The sequence below is a fragment of the Ostrinia nubilalis genome, chromosome 4 (genome assembly GCF_963855985.1).
Source record: "Ostrinia nubilalis chromosome 4, ilOstNubi1.1, whole genome shotgun sequence".
Lineage (NCBI taxonomy): Eukaryota > Metazoa > Arthropoda > Insecta > Lepidoptera > Crambidae > Ostrinia > Ostrinia nubilalis.
The window spans coordinates 6,359,495-6,380,685 of record NC_087091.1 but is presented as its reverse complement, the minus strand read 5'-3'; the positions used below and the strand labels follow the sequence as shown (position 1 = coordinate 6,380,685).

General features: G+C 39.1%; 1 protein-coding gene across 6 annotated transcripts in view; it reads right to left on the bottom strand.

Moving 5' to 3' along the window:
- The window catches only part of LOC135088582 (polypyrimidine tract-binding protein 1), a 561,827-nt gene that overhangs the window by 30,257 nt on the left and 510,379 nt on the right, over positions 1-21,191 (bottom strand). For 5 of the 6 annotated variants that reach the window (XM_063983454.1, XM_063983457.1, XM_063983456.1 and 2 more), the window contains 4 exons: positions 18,132-18,278; positions 10,596-10,742; positions 4,567-4,704; positions 894-1,020 (listed from right to left, as the gene is read on the bottom strand). In XM_063983454.1, coding sequence (XP_063839524.1) covers positions 894-1,020; positions 4,567-4,704; positions 10,596-10,742; positions 18,132-18,278 — 559 coding nt within the window. The remainder of the gene's footprint in view (positions 1-893; positions 1,021-4,566; positions 4,705-10,595; positions 10,743-18,131; positions 18,279-21,191) is intronic. The other variant, XM_063983455.1, reaches the window with a different exon arrangement.

Genomic DNA, 21,191 nt, shown 5'->3' with positions numbered 1-21,191 from the left:
AAATAGAGGGTCAGTTGAAATGTAGTTGTATTATAGATAGTGTGGATTAGCAGGCATTCAGATTCACGCTGGCTTCAATGAGCCCAGTTTTTCATTACGAAGTTAGCTATATCATTTCCCGGCAAAAAACACTTGACGGCAGGCTCCCCGGAGGGCAATGTCCGGCGAGGTTTTAAATAAAGTTGATTCGAGGTTCCCAACTAGGTGTACGGCATAATTAGCTGAGAGTGAGCAGTACAGCAGCTCAGCCGCGGGCTCGAGCTTATCAAATATGTACCTACTACCTACCTACCTGCCTCCTGTGTGCCGGATTTATTTAGGATATGCATGAGGGTACGATTTAAATTTTAAACGGATTGCGCCCTTGGATTTTGGGCCTCTGTTATGTTTGGTAAATCTATCACTATAACGCCGGACGCGAAATTAATTTTAAAGCCCGCTCCAATTTGATTTATTAATAGTTGTTTTAGTCGCTGTAATCCAACATGGTTGCCATGATTGCCGACGCGTCGCGATAAAGGCTTATCGTACAATATTCGATCGTGAAATACCTAATTAGGACTCGATTTAATAATGCAAAGCTCGCTCGCGCTTTGAGTAATTTCAGGGGTTTGTAACGTTTTAATTAAATAAAAACATGGAATTAATTTGCGATATGGCTGTAGCGTTGCTTTTAAAAGGAACACGTAATTATGGGACTACAAAGACTCGTGGTTAATTTCAAAATGTATTTGTAATTCTTGTTTCTTGTTAGTGCGGTGTGTTTATACATGATTTAATATTAAATACTCTACCCACATCAGGTTGGGGCGATAGGTCAAGGTTCGGATGTGAGTGTGGGGTCCTTGGGGAAATACAAAGGTTAATAGAAGGTAATTAACATGAGTACTTACTATTTTTGGTGAATGTGACGATCTTGAGCACCTTTCCGTACCGCTGGAAGATTGAGTACAACACATCTAGCACGATGGGGTACAGCATGTGTTCTATGATCACGCGCAGCACTGTGTTGGGCCCGCCCTAGAACCAAGGAAAACAAGTTGTTAAATACATTTGACTACGGTTGTGACCAGTTGAAAGGTTACACAAGAGGTTTAAGCGTGACCTGTCAAACATCGCATAACGTAGACTGAACATTGCACATTAGGCCGAAACCACGCCGAAACAGTTTGGTCTCTGTACTGTGCAGGCAACGGCTCATCAAGCTAAACACTGGGGCATCTTATGTAGTCGTAATAGGTATAGTTCTTGCAACTCACGAAGGCGAGTGAGCTTTACTTGTGTATGTAAGTGTAAATGCACATAACGATAGTGTAATGTCTATCAAAACTTTTGAAAAAACGGCGAGTAGCGAGTCACCAACACATGTAAAGCTCACTCGCCTTCGTGAATTGCAACAATTACTACCTATACCAATTTGATTAAAACATGTTAAGTATGAGTATTGTGTATTGTCGACTAGACAGCCCTATGTTTTATCAATACAATAAATAGACAAATACTATTATTCAGACGACTTCTTTTATCAAAATGGAAGCGTAATAACGGTATTGTTCGGTGGTTTCTAAAAGGGGCTGAAGTTCGTATTTTCATAATCTTCTTTGTTATTCTATTACATCAGTCCAATTAGATTGAAAGCATTATTAACTGCCTATGTCAAACTCATAATGATATGAAAGCTAAAAGCGAAATTCTATATTCAAGTAGCTATTTACAGAAATGTGTCTCGTGTAACATAGACTGCCTTTTTATCTCGGAGTTAGCGTTCCCTACGCAAAAAACTAAATAACTAAATATTTAAAAATTTAAGAGACGTAATCATATATGAGTCTAATGCCCGTTTTCACCATCAATCCCTAATTTTTAAGTGACCACTATGAAAACAAAATTCCTGTTTTGTGTTACCTAGGGGTCACTTAAAAATTAGGGATTGACGGAGCAAACGGGCATAAATCTTAAGAATGTTGCTGATGAGGGCTTTAAACAGCCTTACGTAATATCTCATTGACCTTTCTGTTTGTTTGTAAGACATAAATCCGCCCTAAGCAACCTCGCACACCCGCAGGGATTCACCTAGTAATAATTAAAGGAGCCTTTATCGGCTTGTTTCTAAGTTCTATGTCCTATGTTAATTTTAGTTACAATTCGGGTTAAATATTTCTCCACGTTTGATTACATAACGAACTCAATTAGTGTTACAATGTACTTAATTGTGCTAAATGTGGCATCAATTAAGTCTGTTGACAGGTTACCTACTGTAATTGTACTAATTTGGTAATGGATAAGGTGTACTAAAGAGTTTTGAACCCGTTCTTTTGTATCTAAATGAATATTGTCTGTAGTCTGTCATAGAGAACACGAATAAAGCATCAAGTCAGCAAACACTCAGCACATTATCCATTAAATTTTGTTAGCTCGTCTTCAAAATAAACGTTAATTAAAATGGAGGTTGCCAAAGTCCGGGGCAACATTGTCAAAGTGCAGTAAACATTGACCGAGGGACCGTGTCCCGTTGCAGCGACAATTTCTCGTTGCAACGACAATTTCTCGAGCCGGTCGTCACGGTACGGACGGATTCTGCGCCGGCGGGGATTCGGATTCGTGACTCGCGTCTAATATTTAAGCTGTGCTCCAACCACTACAATTTATAGCTTGTGGAGCATTGGGAGGACCTTTTATGTATCGAGAAAAGCTATTTTAGTATTTTGCATAAAAGCCTTTAGCCTGAACAAAGCCCATAATTTGAATTCGTGTCTAATGTGTGATTGATTACTTATAATAACGTTGCATAAATCTTTTGCGGCTTTTATAAGGGCCCAAAATCTATACTCTATACTATTATTATAAATGCGAAAGTACGAGTAGCTCTGTTTGTCTGTCTGTCTTGCTTTCACGCCTAAACTACTGAACCGATTTTGATGAAATTTGGCAAAGAGATAGTTTGAGTCCCGGGAAAGGACATAGGATAGTTTTTATCCCGTTTTTTGAAACAGGGACGCGCGCGATAAAGTTTTTCTGTGGCAGACAAAATTCCACGCGGGCGAAGCGGTGGGCGAAAAGCTAGTAGGAGATACGTTACACTTTTGTTTTATAATGTATGATGTATGACACAATAATCGATGTAAAATACTGGCAGTATACAACATTATAAAATGAAAAGTTATGTGAGCGACACTAACTTCATAGTAAATTGGGAGCTTCGGGATACAATAGAGAGTCATTTAGGCTTAGCTATCACAATGGGCAGCGTTGTAAATTCGGCTGAAAAAATTGAGTCTTGTACACAAAATGAACGTTCATTTACTTTAGAAAAATACGTCCTATTTTGATATTTTTTGGCATGGAATCATCGTGGCGTGTAATATTTAAGGTGCCCTTTGTAATCAGCTTGCTCTACCGCTAAGCTGCATAGGATTGTGTGGAGGCTTTAGGCAATGCCTAATTACATCACATTATTAACCAGACTGGGCATGCGGCGGGATCAAATGAAACACTAATTAATAATTTCGGTGGCTCATTTCGCTGTTTAGGTAGTGATGCATAATTATGTAATAACAAAATTGTTTTTGAAATCAAATTGAGTTCAGAATGAAAATCAATTTGGAATTTCAAAATGAATAGGTATTCATTTTTTCAGTAGGTACTGATTTTTGAAGAATGTTAAAAATTCATAGAAAAGATCGTCGCATTTGCGAATTTTTTTTTTAAACTTTTATACCGTAGTATTGCTGCTACATGTTACCCCTGCATCTTTAAAAAAAATAAGACACTTGTGCATTCGACTTACGCACTGATTTATTTCTTTACAGAGAGAGGAACAACGTAGGGTAGACCCTGAAAAGAATTTGAATTCTACGTTGTTATTGTAGGCACATTAGAATGTGCCTACATAGGTATCCCGGTAAGCATTGCCCTACCTGGATGTTCGGGACAACATATTAGTCACCTTTAAGGTTTAAGAAAGACTAATGGTTTACAAGATCCTTAGAGGAGACGAACATTGTAGAAGTACCTACTTACTATAAGGCTGGGTTGCATCATCTTGCTTTGACTTTAACAAACGTCAAAAATCTGTCAAGCTCCATACAAAAAACACCGGTTATCGTTAAAGTTACGGGCAAAGTTAGGTGGTGCAACTCAGCCTAAGATTTTAATGATTAATTGAATAGTGATATTTACCTGAATTTCCGTGCCCCCATTCGCCGGCTGTATCGCATCGCCCGCGCCGTTCGTGATTAGTAATGTATGGGACATTTTTGTTGTTTAAAATCATCGATAAGATTTTATCACGGCGCGCATCCTCGCCCAGCTGGTCTATAATTTTTTTAATTTTTTTTTATGGAATGGTTGTTAGTAATTTGTTTTTTCACAAATTACTAATAGTCCCGTTAGCCCCTCGCACTAAGCTAAATATGCTTGTGTCATGAGTGAGCTCACTATAATAGTCGAGCGGCAGCGGGGACCGAACCCGCATTCCCCGGATCACGAGTCGGCCAGTCCGACCCCTTCATCGTTCGGCTATCGTGGCTTCAAAATTTTAATGATTAATTTAATAGTGATTTTTACCTGAATCTCCGTGCCTCCGTTCGCCGGCTGCATCGCTGCGCCCGCGCCGGCCACCAACGCTGCGCCCGCGCTGTTGGAGATGACCTGCGCGGCCTGCAGCGCCGCCTGCGCCGACGCCGACTGCAAGCAAACCGACCCCTATTGATTTGTGATTTACGTAGAGCAAGGCTTTAAATTAAAATATAACTGGTGGTTTATGAATATTTGGTTAGTGAACATTGGAGTGATGAGTATTTTCTACAAAGTGGACAGACGATCTCATAAAAGTGGACGGCGCTGGATGCAGGCCATCAGGTAAATCTGGAAACCATTGTATAAATATACTGCTAAATAGCAGTAGACGTCCTGTAGCTGAAATGATGACAATTAAGTTTGCATAAACATTGGCTAATTGAAAAATTTTAATGACTAATTTATTTTGATTACATGAAAATTTAAGACAAGTATATTTGCATTGAGAATAAATGTAGTCTAAAAGAAAAAAGATTTTGATTTTCCAACTTGAATGTATGTATATGCAGTACCTACCTATGAGAAATTTTACTATCTAAATAGCTTTACTTGTATTCTGAAGTATACTACTTGTATACTGAAGAATAATTGTGTAAGTAAGTAATATTACTTATCACAAAAAGATCAACAAAAATAAATGTCATTGTTTGCCCACAACTTTCCCATGAAACCGTATGAGTTATCATTACGATATGTTCACCCAAACAAAGTTCCATCCCCGGCAACTGTATTTATTCTCTGTCTATATAAAAGAAATATAACATTGTAGTATCAACGCACGCATTGAAATAATGTAACAATGTTCCTGGGGGAAATAAAAACGTGGTCACGTACAAAAACTAAACATGTCCGGCGCTCTCGTAACTCGAACAATGAGGCGGTATGAGAGGAGTTATCTCGCAGGCGCGTGGGCCACCTTGAGTACCGGTAGATAACATTGACCACGACAAACAAAGGGTGCCCATAAACTTATTTTGTATCAAACAACAATTCGCTACTTTGTTATGTGGACAGCCCTGGGGGTGTTCTCGTGTGACGGAGACGTTTGTGGATCTGGCTGGTACCTATCTATTTAGTTATATTATGTATAATCGGGTGATAAAAGTTATTAGAGGCAACGAATAAGATACCTTCTCACCTTCCTGGTGAATAATATTATTGACTTGATTGCTAAGATAAAGGCAATATACATAGATAGATAAAGTACTTTTTTACTCGATTGTAAAGATATTACCATTCCTAAATATCCCGTGTGTGTGACAATATTAATAAGAGATTAGACCGCGTGTATGCGAACCTTTGACAATTGAGATGAAAGAAACTCGACCAGCTAAAGTTCCTCAAGTGCCTTAGTACAAGGCAATGAAAATTGTGTACACGTTATTCTGTCCCCAGTTTTTAATTGGACCCGACACGTCATGGGAACGTCCTGACGCCATTTACCGTTTCCAAGATACGAAATAAAATAATTGGCAACGTTCACGGGTTTATTTATGCGGTTTGCATTGTAAAAATGATTATTAACGCGCTGAACAAAAGCGGGCGGCGGTGACGTGAGAGATAGCAATCAGTTATTTTGCGTTAAATAATGGCTTTAATTAAATTACATAGATCAACATTAACGCTGTCTAAAGGATAACAATAAACGCGACGTTTTTGTTTTGGAAACATTTTATTAATTGGGGTTGAGCAAGGAATAAATTATTTTATAATGTGTTGCGTATACTGTCATGGACCTGGAATTAACAGAGATCTGTTTATAAAAGACGAGTGTAGGACATCAATCATGCCATACGTAGTTTGGTACCTACCCTAAACAACTGAATTGGGTACAGCTTCTAAATTGTGTTTATCTTGTTAAAGCTGTTATAGAACACTCTCAAAATAAATAGGCAACGGATAACATTTTAAGGACACATCTTTTACAGTAACGCCGGGTTCTTGGAGACGCAATCCTTTGAGCACACAGTTGCTTTGGCCAAGGGCGCATTACGATCGCGCGTACGGCGGCACACTTTGATCCTATATTTTCGCGTGGCTTTGTGCCCGACGACGGGCTGACAAGCCGGCCGGGCAGACACAAAAATAAGGCTTTAACAATGTCATGGTAAGCCTGCCGCCGACGGCAAAGGCTCCGAACAAATTCGCGTTGACTTGACCCCCCACTCTCTTTGTCGTATCATGCTGTGTACACGCAGAGCTGTCGATCCATATTTAGATTATTGTGCGCGACTCTAGTGAAAAAATAATAAACTTTTGGATGTGTCAAAACAAATTCACTTTATTCAGTGAGAAAACAAAGTATGCATGAAACTGGGAAGCAAATATTTCAGGAGTTGTACGAAGGCCAAAAATTTTAGGGTTGTTTGGTAACACTCGCCACAATGTGAACCGTGTCATCTGAAGCTAATAAATTTGAATATTTGCCGTAAAATTCCGAATTCTTGTAAAGGAATAGGTGAGTTCGGGAAGTGCATTCGATCCGAAATATTTCACGTGTCACAGGAGCAAGTGGCGCGGCAAACTCTCGAGTTATTTAAAAAGTCTTATTCGGGCCGCGCAATCTCTCGCGGTCGCGTCGGTCGTCGCAGGAGCCTGAATAACTCGGGTCCGTCCCTATTCAGCCACCACAAAACCTTTCGAATCGCATGATTGATCAAAGCTTTGCATTCGCTGTACCCTCAAAATGCACCGATGCTCAGAAGATGACGCGAGAGTGAATTGTGTTCTTTGAGCAGAGACCAGCTTCCAAGAAGTTGTTTCATAATCCTAATGTAACGGGCGCGCTTCCTTTGAACTGTAGTTGTGTGTTTATGTATGTCCATTTCGACGCAACTCCCTCATTATAAGTTTTAATAGTGCACTGAACTACGGGCGGATTACAAAGAGATCTGAAATTCGTCATGTCTTTAGACATGAATAAACTTGTAGATGTCTTCCACATCAGTTCAGGATGTCGAAATTTCATATTGTTCTACTCATACAAAACAATTTAAATGTCGCGTGGTTACAATTACAATGAACCAAATATCTTAACACCACGACTAGCTCTAATTTTAGATGGAAAATACTTCCTAAATTCAATTTTCGATATTTTTACCCTAGGAATATTACCATTTACAGAGGGGTGCCCGAAACTTTCATTTTACTCGTACACGAAATTCACACAAAAAGACCCACGGGCACAGGCTATTTTAAAACAAAGACGCTGAGGTTGCAAGAAAGGGGGTTACATTTTAACGACACCACTATCAGGGCAATGCAGAATTTTAACAATGTGCAAATTTAGAGCGTCTGCGTTTGAAGCGACAGCGGAAAATAAGTCGCCGATAATGGCGTTGGTCGGAGTGGCATCATTACTGTTCGGAAGCGGGTGACAGGCCGCGTCACAATATCACCGCTTGTGGGTATTTTAACTGTCTCCCCAATTATTGTGAGTGCCACACTCGAGTTTCACGTTTAACATCGCGCATGAATTAGGCGGGATATTGTCTCCGTGGAATATTGTTATGTTGACTTGCGTCGTTTGTTTCAGTCAAGTTCATTAATAATAAACGATGGAAGAATTCGAATATATTATTCATTTAACTGTGGCTTTTTGCTTATATTACAAGACAACAAGTATACATTTAAAATGTTAAGGAGTATTTGTTTTTAGAAAAGTGGAAAAATCTGAACATTTTCTTGATATATTTTGGTTTAGGTAACTAACGTAAAGTTACAATACGAATGCCAAAATGTAACACTAAGCTTCCGTAGCTACTACGATTTCGTAGATACCATAAACATTGTAGCGTATAGTAGACTAAAGTCGTAGCTGTTCGTATAGTAATCTCGTAGCGTATAACCGTTTCGTAGCGGCATCAGTATTTACGTAGTCTCGTAGTAAGCACACATATCAAGTCAAATAGATAATAGACACCTACTTGTATCCGTTTTAGTTTAATCATCACATTAATTAGCCACGTGTTGACTTAGCGGCTTGTTTGCATTGTTGACAATCAGGTCGTATTGTTCTAATGTATTAATAAACACAAATATCATAAAATGGGTATTAATTAGACAAATATTTAAACTCATTTTGTTCAATTAACACGTATCATGATTAATCTGTGCAAACACTTCTTCAATGTGCCTATTCAATGTGTCGAGTGGAATCGTTCTCAATTATTCCGAGAGGCATGAAACATTTCTCATCACTCGATATTATCAGCCATTTGATAGGTTTCTTGGATAAACGAAACTAATTAAGCGTTTTAATTAATCCTACCATTGGGTGTTTTGTTACGGAAAATATTGATTTATTTTCCCGCATTCAGGTTTTGGGGGAGATGGGAAAGTTTCATTTGGCGTTACTCAATATCTGTTACAGGCGGTTGCTGGTTAGTTGAATAACTGTTAATGAGCGACATCCAATTATGTCGGTGAGGTAATAAAAGTAAAATAAATTACGGGCAGGTAAGCAACAAGAGCCGGCACTAAAAGGGTTAAGCATATTTTTTAGTGTAGGCGACGTTGAGAGGAGACGTTAATTTTATACAAGCCGTAACCCGTGCTAGACTGACGCTGCGATGGAAAAAACGAATTCAAGCAAAAAATCCATTTGGCGCCTCTTTTATCACCAGAAATAAAGACGCGTCCGTCTCGGCGTTTGTTTATATGCAAATCATAATTCTATTGCAGTTTTCATTAACTATCCCCGCCTACTTTTTACCGCAGATTTTAAAGGATATATGAGGGTTTTATAGCGAAAAGATCATAATAAATGTTTACTTTAAAAATACAGTTCAGAATTAAACAGAATTACATTTTAACGAATTACACGAGTGCATTTTCAAAAATAACAATAACGGCGTAATTAAGTAAATAAAACCGAGGAATCAAATTAAAATCATTAATGAACTTTCCGCGTTAATTGTTTTTGTTTTCAATTACAACAATTTCGCGGCAAGCACACACACAGCAAGCGAGCAACTTTTAAACTTGTTACCCACGCACATCGTAACCGTTTATCAAGATGAACTAGACAACAGTCGTAGTTTCGTAACTCAATCAAAATCGAACAACGTCGCAGTCCTCCCCGTGGGTTTATTGAATACCGTTATCTAAATTGTGGGTTCTTGATGCCCTTAACAAAGATTAAATTAACAGGTCGACTGCAGGCCGCAGCTGTAGGGTTGAATTTCCCAATTGGTTACCTCGGCTTTAATGCTCCATCGCATACGGTACGATAATCCGCTTGTAGAGTTGTAATAGGGCTAATTGAACTATCGTTACGTTATTAGTGGGAATACACGTTCGATTCGAGCCGGATTCCATGTTTCCAAATGTTTATTGCGAAAACAGTATTGATTTATGTTCCCACCGCGCACTAACTGGCCTGGCCCGCATGTTTTTTGGACTGGCCGAAACTGTTACCTAATGATATTCAGATTCGCAGTAAATTGAAACTAAATCAACTAACAATATGACTGATTATTGCATAAATAATTTAGGACATAAATCGTTCGGCTGTAGGTACCGGTGCATGCGTGAAATCTAGCATTGTTTACAAAATAGTGCGTTATTTGTTTGTACTATGCGGAGGTTGCTAATAATATATGATTCGCTGATATTACCAATCAGTTATTGGGAAATACAATAAGATAATGTGATAAATTTTATCAGACGGAACAGCTTATTGGTTGGTGTTGAAAAAACGTAGCAGAAGAATCTCAGTCACCTTTGTTAGCGTCTTTATTACCTCCAAGAAATAAGATTTACATTATGTAACAAGTGCGTAGGTATATCTGATTATATTTCTGTAAGTTACAACTACCTATCTACGTACAGGCAGTGTATAACTTGATTAGCCGTGGCCTGGCCATTTTCGTTTCAGGTGATAATTATTGAAAAAAAAAATGTTTAATGTATTGGAAATCATTAGCTATGCTCAGCAGTAGATGTCCTGCGGGTGAAATGACTACGACGATGATGATGATGATGTATGAATAAAGTGTCAGCAATAGATAACTTACAGCATTGCTGTGTGTCTGGTCTGTCTTGAGCTCCTTGTGGTTGGAGAACTGCACGTAGACGGCGCGCCCGCGCAGCTGGGCCACGCAGCCGCCGAAGTACGCCACCATCGCCACCGCCGATATCTCCTCCGCCATTTCGAGGAATGCCTGGAAATATCTTTGAGTTAATATTTAGAAAAAAACATAAGTACCTAGTAGGCATGCGCCCGTATTCACAAACAACTATGCGGTCTCACAGTGCGCGCGGACGCACAGGGTGATACATGAACCAATCACAAAGCTCTATTCAACGCTGTGCGTTCGATTTACTGCTTCACTTAAGCAAGCATCCTTTGTGAATACGGGCGATAATGTTCAGCAGCTTTACCATGAGTTTACAACGAGTGCGTCAAAAAATCTATGAAGATTTTAGTTCTTGAAATATAAACTAAGAAACGTTGCTATTATAATATTATTTGTGGTCTGCAAAGAAGTAGAATTCTCTTCCAGTACAAACCAGACAATATTTACTCAGATGCGGGATATTAATTGAGTATTGAACATAATCACAGTTAAGAATATAAACTATATCAGAAATAATTACAATCACAACTTTATTCTGATCAGCTCAGAAGTCTTATTTGGTTTCTGTGGCTAACATAAACATTAGGTACACAATATCTTGGTGTTCATTAGAGTACCGGATTATACAGGATGCCGATAACAGACAAACAATTTGCCAGCAGCTTATTCTAGATTCAACACTGAAGTTGGATTGAGAATTTACAGCTTTGTTGCCAATAATATTATACTTAACCAGTACCTAAACTTAAACATAGTCTAAGGCCGAGTTGCACCACCTAACTTAAACGATAACCAGTGCATTTTTTATAGAGTTCGATAGATTTTTGACGTTTGTCAAAGTTAAAGTAAGATGGTGCAACCCAGCCTAAGTTTGGTGTGATCTAGTTCTGATTTTGTTTCACCAATCCCAAATTTCAAAACGACACAAATAGCTATCAGAACTTATCCTAGGAGTGTATACCTACATAGTAATTAATTATGTTTAATAAGCTATAGAAGCTAGTGCCGATTAACTTCTTTTCTTGGCTAATTCAGTTTTTCATAAGGATGCGATAATTTTCAGACGGCCAAACATCTAAACGTTTTTCTCCAAAATTTAACAGAAGTATGATATTTCTGATAAAAAGTAAGAGCGCAAAGGCTTTCGTTTTCTATTTTCATGTCTCGCATCCAGATTAAAATGCAGGTGTGTACAGTGCCCAAGGAAAACTTGCGACGAAATAAATCCCTGTCTAGTTGTGCGGCCAAAAGCTTTAAATAAAATGGTTTGAACTTACACGCGTACTTAAATTCCTGAAGTTTGTCGTTTTTTTTTGCGTTTGGTTTGTTACTATGATAATTTTACTAAAAAATACAATATCATACTCATAAATTTTTCATACTCGTAGTAAAAGTATTAAAGCCTTTGATATTATATCAAAGAATTCCCATGAATTGGACAACTTTATGCCTATTTATTATTCAGTTCTATACGCAGAAAATGTATCTGATCTAAATAGCAAATTTACTCAAATTTTGTAGTCAAATTCAGTAGTATTGACCTTTATCTATTAGTATTAGGTTAGGTTTAATCTTTGAGGTAAGAAACTTCGCAAACTATCCATTTACTAGGCAGATAAGTACTGAACCAACGTTCAAATTAATTGGCCTCTGGCGTAGACACACTTATAAACAACTAATGGTGCAACACAAACCCCCTAAACTGTTATCTCTATTGCAAACAGTATGATTTCGGGATAATTTCGGACGACCGAGCCCGACCGCACGCCTGGTCTTGGCATCCAACACGGCTGACCAACACACGGAACACATCGTTAAAGCCCGTAGTAAGCCGCAGATTAAATACAATGTACGGTAGGTTAATTAAAAAATTCACAGATTACGGATCATCTGGTACATTTAATTTAGGGCGTAAGTATTCAACTGAAAATAGCGAGTCACTGATTGATTTTTGTAGAAATTTAGACTATGCAATACGATTTCTAGTCTAAATCATTGCAAATTAAGAACAGAAAATAAAAAAAAACCTTTACATTCAATTAATAAAGATACATATAAAAATCTGATGTTGTTCCAATCGGTGTTATTAAATGAAGTTTAATCTGTAGAAATACTTATGTTTGGAGCTTCTAAGGGTAACCAAAATTACGAAGGATGAATACTAAGCCCGTACAAATTGTACATCAGCTGATGTAGAAACGTGTGGGTAAGCGAGCGAATATGAAAGATTTACAGTTTCCATGTTTGTCTTGTAGCTGAGTTGTTGTTTGAGAAACCAGACTAACAGATTATGGTAGTTTGTCGTGTTACTTGCTACAATTTTGTGCTTATTTCGAAAACTGCCAGACTGGTAATACCTCTAAAACGATTTAGTTTTCTTAAAGTTTTCATAATAGCCTTTAAACCCAAAATGAGCGTGACAGGATATTTAAGGAATTCCTTGAAATGTAGGTATTTGTAAATCTACATGTAAGCTACTTCCGGCAACAACTTTTACTAAAGGAAATAACCAGAATTTTCAGTTCTACGAAATCATGATGATGTTAATATAAGAAACATCAAAAGAGAGTTTGCATGAGAAATTCATTGATTCGCTTTACACAGAATAGTAAAACAATGGACTGGCTCTCTATTCATCGGAGGAGTGATAAGACTGGTCCCGTAACATTCCCGTATAGTGACGTGCGATCGATGGATCACAAATTAATAGACGCATCCCTTGCACGCGAGGCCCGCTCGTAAAATAGTGTCAACGGCTCTTTCACTTTAATCACCGAGAGTGAAGCGATTGTTAGCGCCCACTCCCGCTGTTTGCCCACCTCTCGACATATGCCGCCTTTGTAACTGGACCGGCCGGGTTCGGTTACCATCGACTACGATACTTTCCATCATCCTCTCTATCAAAGGACAACGCATGTCGAGAGCTTTACCCATCCATACCTATCTAGAACCTAAATGCAGAACATTTGTTATTCATTATTTAATTATACACCCAACAAAAATCTCTGTAAATCTATACGAAGTGAGTAAAAACTTATGAAACTTTTTCCAACGCTTTGCACCTTAAGCATGGAGCGCTCTGGAAAAAGATACGGAATATTTCATGACAAAAAAGCAAGCAAAGAGACTGTGACCGTTCATAAAAAGGGATTCGACTCGTTTCTCGCGGTAGAAGAGAGATTGTTTTCCTTCACGCCGTGGTATATAGCGGCGGACGTCATACGGGCTATTTATTAGACGGGATAACATTGTCGCGCGGCTGGGGCCTCCGGACTGCCTTGCCTTAATAGGATTTTCTTTTTATCATTTTATTTCTCAGCTGTAAACTAACTCATTTTTAATTTGTCAGGGGGAGAATCGTAAATTTCGCATTGCACGTGTCTGGTGGTCGTTTGGAGTGAAACGCGCAGTAAAACTGGCTGGATGTCGCCTTATAACCCGTTCGGACGTAGTTCGCACGCGACGATGATGGGGGCATGTTACTTGATGGATTACTAACTGTACCGTACGAACATGTTTACTGCACGCCGCATTTGATGTAGGTACGGGCACGTCATAACTGTACATTGCATAAGGTTTATACTGGGGATGGCTACTTTGTAATGCAAACAACGATGAATAAAACGTCGAAACCCCCTTCAATATGGGAAGGTGCTAATTTTCAGGAGGTTGAGTCGTAACTGCGCTCTGAGATATGTATCTACGTCTTCTCATTCATAGAGCCCTGCTCGACCCAAATTTGATTTTATTTCAGTCGTCGTCGTTCCCTTAATTTCCTCTAAACACGATTTTAGATGCAATCTCGTGATCGGGGTCATTTTGCGGGGGTCTTGTTGAAAAACCCTGGGGGAAAAAGTAAGTAGGTAAACCGAATTATTTCTATTAGGCTACCAAGTATACCAAAGTGTAAAAGTGTTCGGCTCTTTGAAAATTGAAGCATCCATTTATGGTTTAGTATTTTTTGAAATACGAGTACATATTAGAGCAAGCTATGCTAATAAACTAACCTCACAACCAAGTATGAAGATTCCAGGAATTTTCAAAAACAATGGTAGCATAGAAACCTATTTGGTACGAATGGAAAACTGAAAACGTACTTAAGAGGTACGAGTAGCATGATGTTTTTCAGCTTACACCCAATTAGGCTATTTATGCACTGCGCTTGACCCATTTAGCTTGTATGACGTGTAAAATGAAAGATGAATATACCCTGGCAAAAACTTTAAACTTATTTTAAGGTTTCTAAAGTAGAAAACAAATTCAATACTCCGAGTTTATTTTCGTAGAACGAGCAAAAAGTCTAGACGCTGTTGACCAATTTGAAAAATCTCCAGGGCAAATACAATCGTTTTGTTCTTCACAATAAATTGTTTGAATAGTGTTCGATCTGCCTCGCTTTTATTTTGCTCTTGACTAGTATAGTAAAATAAAACGGAAGACAAGTAGGCAGGCCGCAGCGTGCGGCGCGATTGCCGCCGTCCTATTTGCGGACGACCAACCAATTTTACTCTTTATTTTATTAATGTAGTGCTTGATTTTGCTTGAACAGTGGTCTGTTTGTAACTCATTGTAAGCGGGAGACAGGTAGGAAATAAGCCGCAATGACGGGAGTTATGGATGTATGATACATGGCTACCATGCGCTTTTGCAATTCTGCATTGTAAGGCCAAGGAAGTTTTCTATTGTCTCATTGCAGAAATTTTGTTGTACGTACTAATATTAGTTATAGATATGGCACAGTTTATTTCTCGTCAGAGAAATATCATAGCTAGTAACTTGTATTTTAAGACAATCAACACCATTTTTACATAGTGAGTTCGTGCTTGAGTAGGTGCTCAGTCTACCTAATGAATAAAATTTGGTGAAAGTTTGCAAAACCGGTCGCTGTGGAAATCCTTAGGGGAAACCTCTGTCCAACAGTGGACCTGATTTCGCTGAAACGAACGCTCAATCTATGCTCTTAATCAAAAAGATGACACCAAGGAAATTGACCCCAATATCGAGCACAACAATATGGGCTGTCTATACGATACCCAGTTTGGTCACAAGATTGCATCATTTTGAGGGTGTGATGAGATGACTCCATTCATCAGATGTCATGAAGCTATTAGTGATCGGCGCGAGTTTTAGCGATGGCACCTTCCAAAGATAATTCCGGCAAAATAGTTTTCGCAGGGATGAATAACTAGGCAGTTAACCAGGTCCAACTATAGGTAAAATAAAACACCAGGCAAGTAGGTAGGCTCGCACGACTGGCCTATTTGCGGACGACCGCGCCACCCACTTGTTGTGCTTCCGGACACAGGCGCCGTCCATTGTGACTGCTGTTACATGGCCGAGCTAATTTACTAAATGAGGGTACATGTTTTTTCGAGGCCTAGCTGTGATTTAACTAGCCGCTACGTTGGGAGTGGGTAAAACGGCGGTATAGTCGCACGCGGCCGAGAAAAGTATTGAAGCTCTACTGAGTAGTGATGTTCCGACATAAGAAGTGCAAAAGCAGCCCATTTAGCAGCAGAAAACGTCACGTTACCTTTGATTTGCATCGTATCTGTCTCTGTCCAAAGTGAAACATATCTGTATCTGTCCGTCTAAACATATCAAAGTCCTGTAGGATAACTAAGAATTGTGATCCCCACATGACCCATTAATAAAAATGGTAGCTCTATGCAGGTCGTGCTAAGTACACACAAGCTCATTCGTAATCTTTATCCGGGTATTTTATAAGAACTATTTAACTGTGAGCATCATCTAAACCTCAACAAAAATAAAGTGGCTTTCCAGCAGCCATAACATCCCTTAGCATCGCAAGAAACGGCAAATTTATTTTTTAATATAAGAAAACTTAATAACCGCTCATAACGATTGCGACCATAAAGTCTTCCTGTAAAATAATATCCCGCTGGATTACAAGACTCCCATGTATGTTTAAGTAAAGGCTAGCTGCACTCCCAGGCTTATTGCTGTTTGCTTAACGGAACAGACTGGCTAAAGGAAAATATTGCTCCACCTAGATGACTCTGGTTCCACTTTGTTAAGCATACAGATAATTTTCACTCATATCTCTTTCCACTTCCTCTGTGTTTGTACTGTTAGGCACATATTAATAAACCGATTTGTGTACATTTTTGTTGCTTTTGTAAAAAACTTGGGTGCCCGATGTTCATTACCATGTTCTTAATATTGATAGAGGTGCCGCGAAGATAATAAGTATTTTTAACGTAGAGCTAATAAATAAATCTAAAGTAATATTGGAGTGGAGGCCGCGTACCGAAAAACGCAGCGTGGGACGTCCACCCACAAGGTGGACCGACGACATTATAAAGGTAGCAGGAAAGCGCTGGACGTAGGCCGCTACCAACCGGGTAACATGGAAAGCATTGGGGGAGGCCTATGTTTAGCAGTGGACGTCCTATGGCTGAGATGATGATGATGATGAAAGTAATATTATAATTTGTTTTGAATAGGCTCTGAAAAAATATTTCACCATTAGAATCGTATATTCATGATGAACATAAGCGGTACGAAGTTCGCTGGTGCAGTCATGAATAAAACACACATTTGATTCTAACCAGAAATGGTTGTTACCCTGCCTGATGAAGACAGAGCTCCATAATATCCGGTCAGATACGGTACAATACCGCGCACAATTCCATTCGGCCTTCGAGTGACAACAGCTATGCTTGTTCTTGTCTCTATGTGTTGTGAATATTCCTCATGTCTCATTAGATCAGTGGTTCTTAACCTTTAAGTCATGAGGGACCATTTTACCAAATTTCTGTGTTGTCAGGGACCACGGAAGGTTAGACAAACTTCGTGGGTGTATAGGTAAGGTCATTTTGAGAAGAAGAATGATTTTTTTTCAAATCCTATGAAAGCGGAGGTCGATTTCTCGCCCACTGCGCCGTTTGCGTTGTGTTGACTCGACTCAGCACGTCACATCACTTGTTTCTTACGATGTCTTCGCGGACCACTTGGAATGCCTCCAGGGACCACCAGTGGTCCGCGGACCACCGGTTAAGGACCACTGCATTAGATAAAGGGTATAAGTATCATTAACGCAAAAACTGATACAATATTACTAAGTTTGTTTTAGGTAAGTTTTTTGTTTTTATGTTATATGGCTGATGAATTCTTTGCATACTAAGTATCCTCCCAAACCCGGTCACTATATTGTGGACTCAACAGTTGTATGGACGTTGGAAAATCTCAACATGCCCATGTCATGGCGAAGCAGAAGACCATTGCAATAAGTTATCTTTTCTTTATCCATAGTTAAAATATTGGAGCCAGAGGAGTGATCCTACGGTGTCACAAATGGCCTTGCTAGGCCGGCACACTGGCCCTAGATTATGTATTTAATAATAGCGCAATCAAAATACAAAGGCTACATGCACCTAATAAAACTTTTTCGATCCTTATCCTTAGTAGCATTAATATAAAAGTAATAAAAATAAGTTTTAAACGCTTTACCTGATTTTTGCCTTTGAGCACGAGCACATTAGTGACTCTTCCGAAGGGTAGGCCGAGCTGTATGATCTCCGCCTCTGTCGTTTCGTTGGGTATGTTCCGTATGTGGATGACGCGGGACGGCTTGCCCACATTCTGTTCCAGTTTCACCTGTAGAAGAAAGTAAAAAATATTATTTGATGTTTTAGTTTTTCGATTTATTTATTTATTTATTAATTTGTAAGTTCCGTCAAAATAAAAAGTAACGCGGTTGTTGAACACTAATGCAATTTCCATACTAAACGTCACTATAAACTACTGTTCAACGCGTGTGTAAGTTTTATTAGCAAAACTTCATGATATTTTTGATCAACGTCTTTTTGTAACACTGAGTTTAATTTAATAACAGGCATTTTTCGACTCATATTTCCCACAAATTAATTACTAATTACATAATAAACAATTTCCCACTCAAAAACAAAAACACATCGTATTTTTGACCTAAATTTCCTTTTGGCTTTATCCACGGTCGTCCCGTGGTTGCATTTCGCCAACACGTATTTAACTAATTCCCGGCATAGCGTGCACCATCAATTAACGGCAACGGGCGAGTCTAAGCGGTTCGCAAATGACCGTTCTAATATACATAAATAAACCTAGCATTGTCTGCCGCCTGGATAATTGAAAAGTCGATGTAGTATAATTGTCGGGGCTTATCGGCCCAACCCCGATGTGGGTGCTATTGTTCCCCAGAGAGCCTTTTGATTACGGCGGGCCGGAGAGAGCCCCGAATACATTGTAGCTTTGTATGACACTCCACTTTCCATTCAGGTGAAAAGAGCAACCTGTCTGGTGACATTTTTACGTCACCAAATCATGTTGACATAATAAAAATAATGAAAAACGGTTTCACAAAATCGAAACACTCACAAAATTCAAACATAAAACGTGCGATTGGTTCCATTTATAAAGTTAGAAGATACGATGTCAGCTGAAAAGTCCGACAACGTTCAAGTTGCGCAAGATTTGGGGAGTTGTGGACCATCTATCCCCCTTTTTTACGTTCTTTGGCGGGCGGCGAAGCGTGGAGGTGTAACAAATGAGTCTAATGCCTATTAGTTCGACCTTGTTAAGTTCAGACAAAGTGAGCCGCTCCGGCAGAAGTATGGGACAACTTGGACTACTTTGTAAACTGTTCTCATACAGACATCTTAATCTTTAACAACTCTTAATGAGTTTGATTTCAGTTGTTTCTCTTAAAATATCTATTCGCCTTTGAATGTAGGTTGTTTCTCTGATACTTTTCGAATGTCTTGTTTGTCTTGTAGCAAAATCTTGTTCGCCTAAAGGACGAACAATTCATTAATAATTAATGAGTATCTACGAAATAAAAAAACATTAAAGCATTGGTATTTTAAACAATCTAAACCCTGTAACAATCGGTATCAAAGGAACCAAATCTCCGTAAGTAAATAAATAAAAATATTTTTTTTCCACGCCGGCGAAAAGGTAGGAATAAATCGTGGAACACGCTCGTTCACCTTGAGGGTACATTTCGGTATTTTTTCTTCTAGCGAAGGAAAACAACTGGTACGTAAAACGTAAAGAAGGACATTACTTTCGCTGGGTCAGAAAATCTGCGAGGAGCGATTTCCACATCAGACATTTTAAATCATCCGCTCCGTCTCACATTTCATCCATAAATATTAAATCTTGGCTTGGTTGCTGGGATAGAAAAAATGGAGATATCGTGTGACGTTTTCCTGCGAGGCTTTCCGGGAATCGGTCAATTTTCCCGGTGATCGCGTCGCCTGTGTTTATTGAAACACTATTTCTCAGTTGGCCGCCCCCGCGCTGTCATTAACTATATCATCCACCGACACTCTTAATGACCCTACGTGACTTGTCGCGTGGAGGCCACAGGCGTTTTGTCATTTTATCCATTATCGCATTTACTTTTCTATTAGTTTTAGGGCTCTATGTATCTCTTAGGACGTTTTTATTGCCACATCCGGAGCAATTTGGCAAGTTTTAATAGCTGTGATAAACGGAATCAAAATTCACCTAGATATCAAGAAATTGGGCCTACCGTTTGCTACCTGTACCAAGAGTTATACCTATACCCTACAGTTGAGGCTCTCGACAAACATCTTGACAAAACACAGAGCCCTCGTGGCGAGTAATCCGCTTGCGGTGCCCAGGTCAAGCGAGACATAGGCCTCGCCTTGGATGGCTTAGGCGCTGTTCAGTACTAAGTTGCTGTAAGCTGGAAACTGTTGCGTACTTATAGTTGTGCGGGGACTTAGGACGTAGCATTTAGTAAACGGGACGGTAGAACAAAAAATGGTGCGTGTGTTGTTTACTTTTTTCAAAGTAGATACATGTTTAGGAATTTATAGTATACATAGTGCTTTTAACATAGAAGCTGAAAGTGTACTGAGAAGTAGATATTAAGTTTGTGTTTATGTATTTATCTTATTTACAAGAGAGAGCATATAAATACAGCTGAAACGCCTTTGATACTAAACATTAGTAAATAATTAATAGATGGAAATAATTACACATAACTGCTCCCTCGTTTTCGCTCCAGAAAATCCCCAGCGTCCAAAACGTCGCGAGAAATGACAATACACGGATAGTTGTCATTCCTATTTCTTTTCGTTTGGTCATTCCGCACATTGTCAGGGAAGTGGTAGGCAGGATAAGCGAAGTGGACATTGACAGAGCGAATGTGTTGTGTATAGGGACGCAGTCACGTAATCGGTTTGTTGAGGGAGGTCAAGGACCTGTTCGCGAAATAGAATTCTTGGAACTATAACGTTGGAATTACGTTAATATATCACTTTCTACAGAGTAACGTCGTATGAGCACATCAATCAAAACCTTAAATCGATCGCTTCGGATAGGACTTTAATCGGGTATCAGCTGCTTGATACGCAAATTGTTATTTTTTGCTGTCTTTTATAATGAGCCGGTTGCCATCCGTTGATCGGGTAAAAGTTGATGTTACAAGAAAAGTGCTGCAATATCTTAATAGGAAATTTTCGTGTTTCGATGATATAAAACAGAGACGGAAAACTCGCT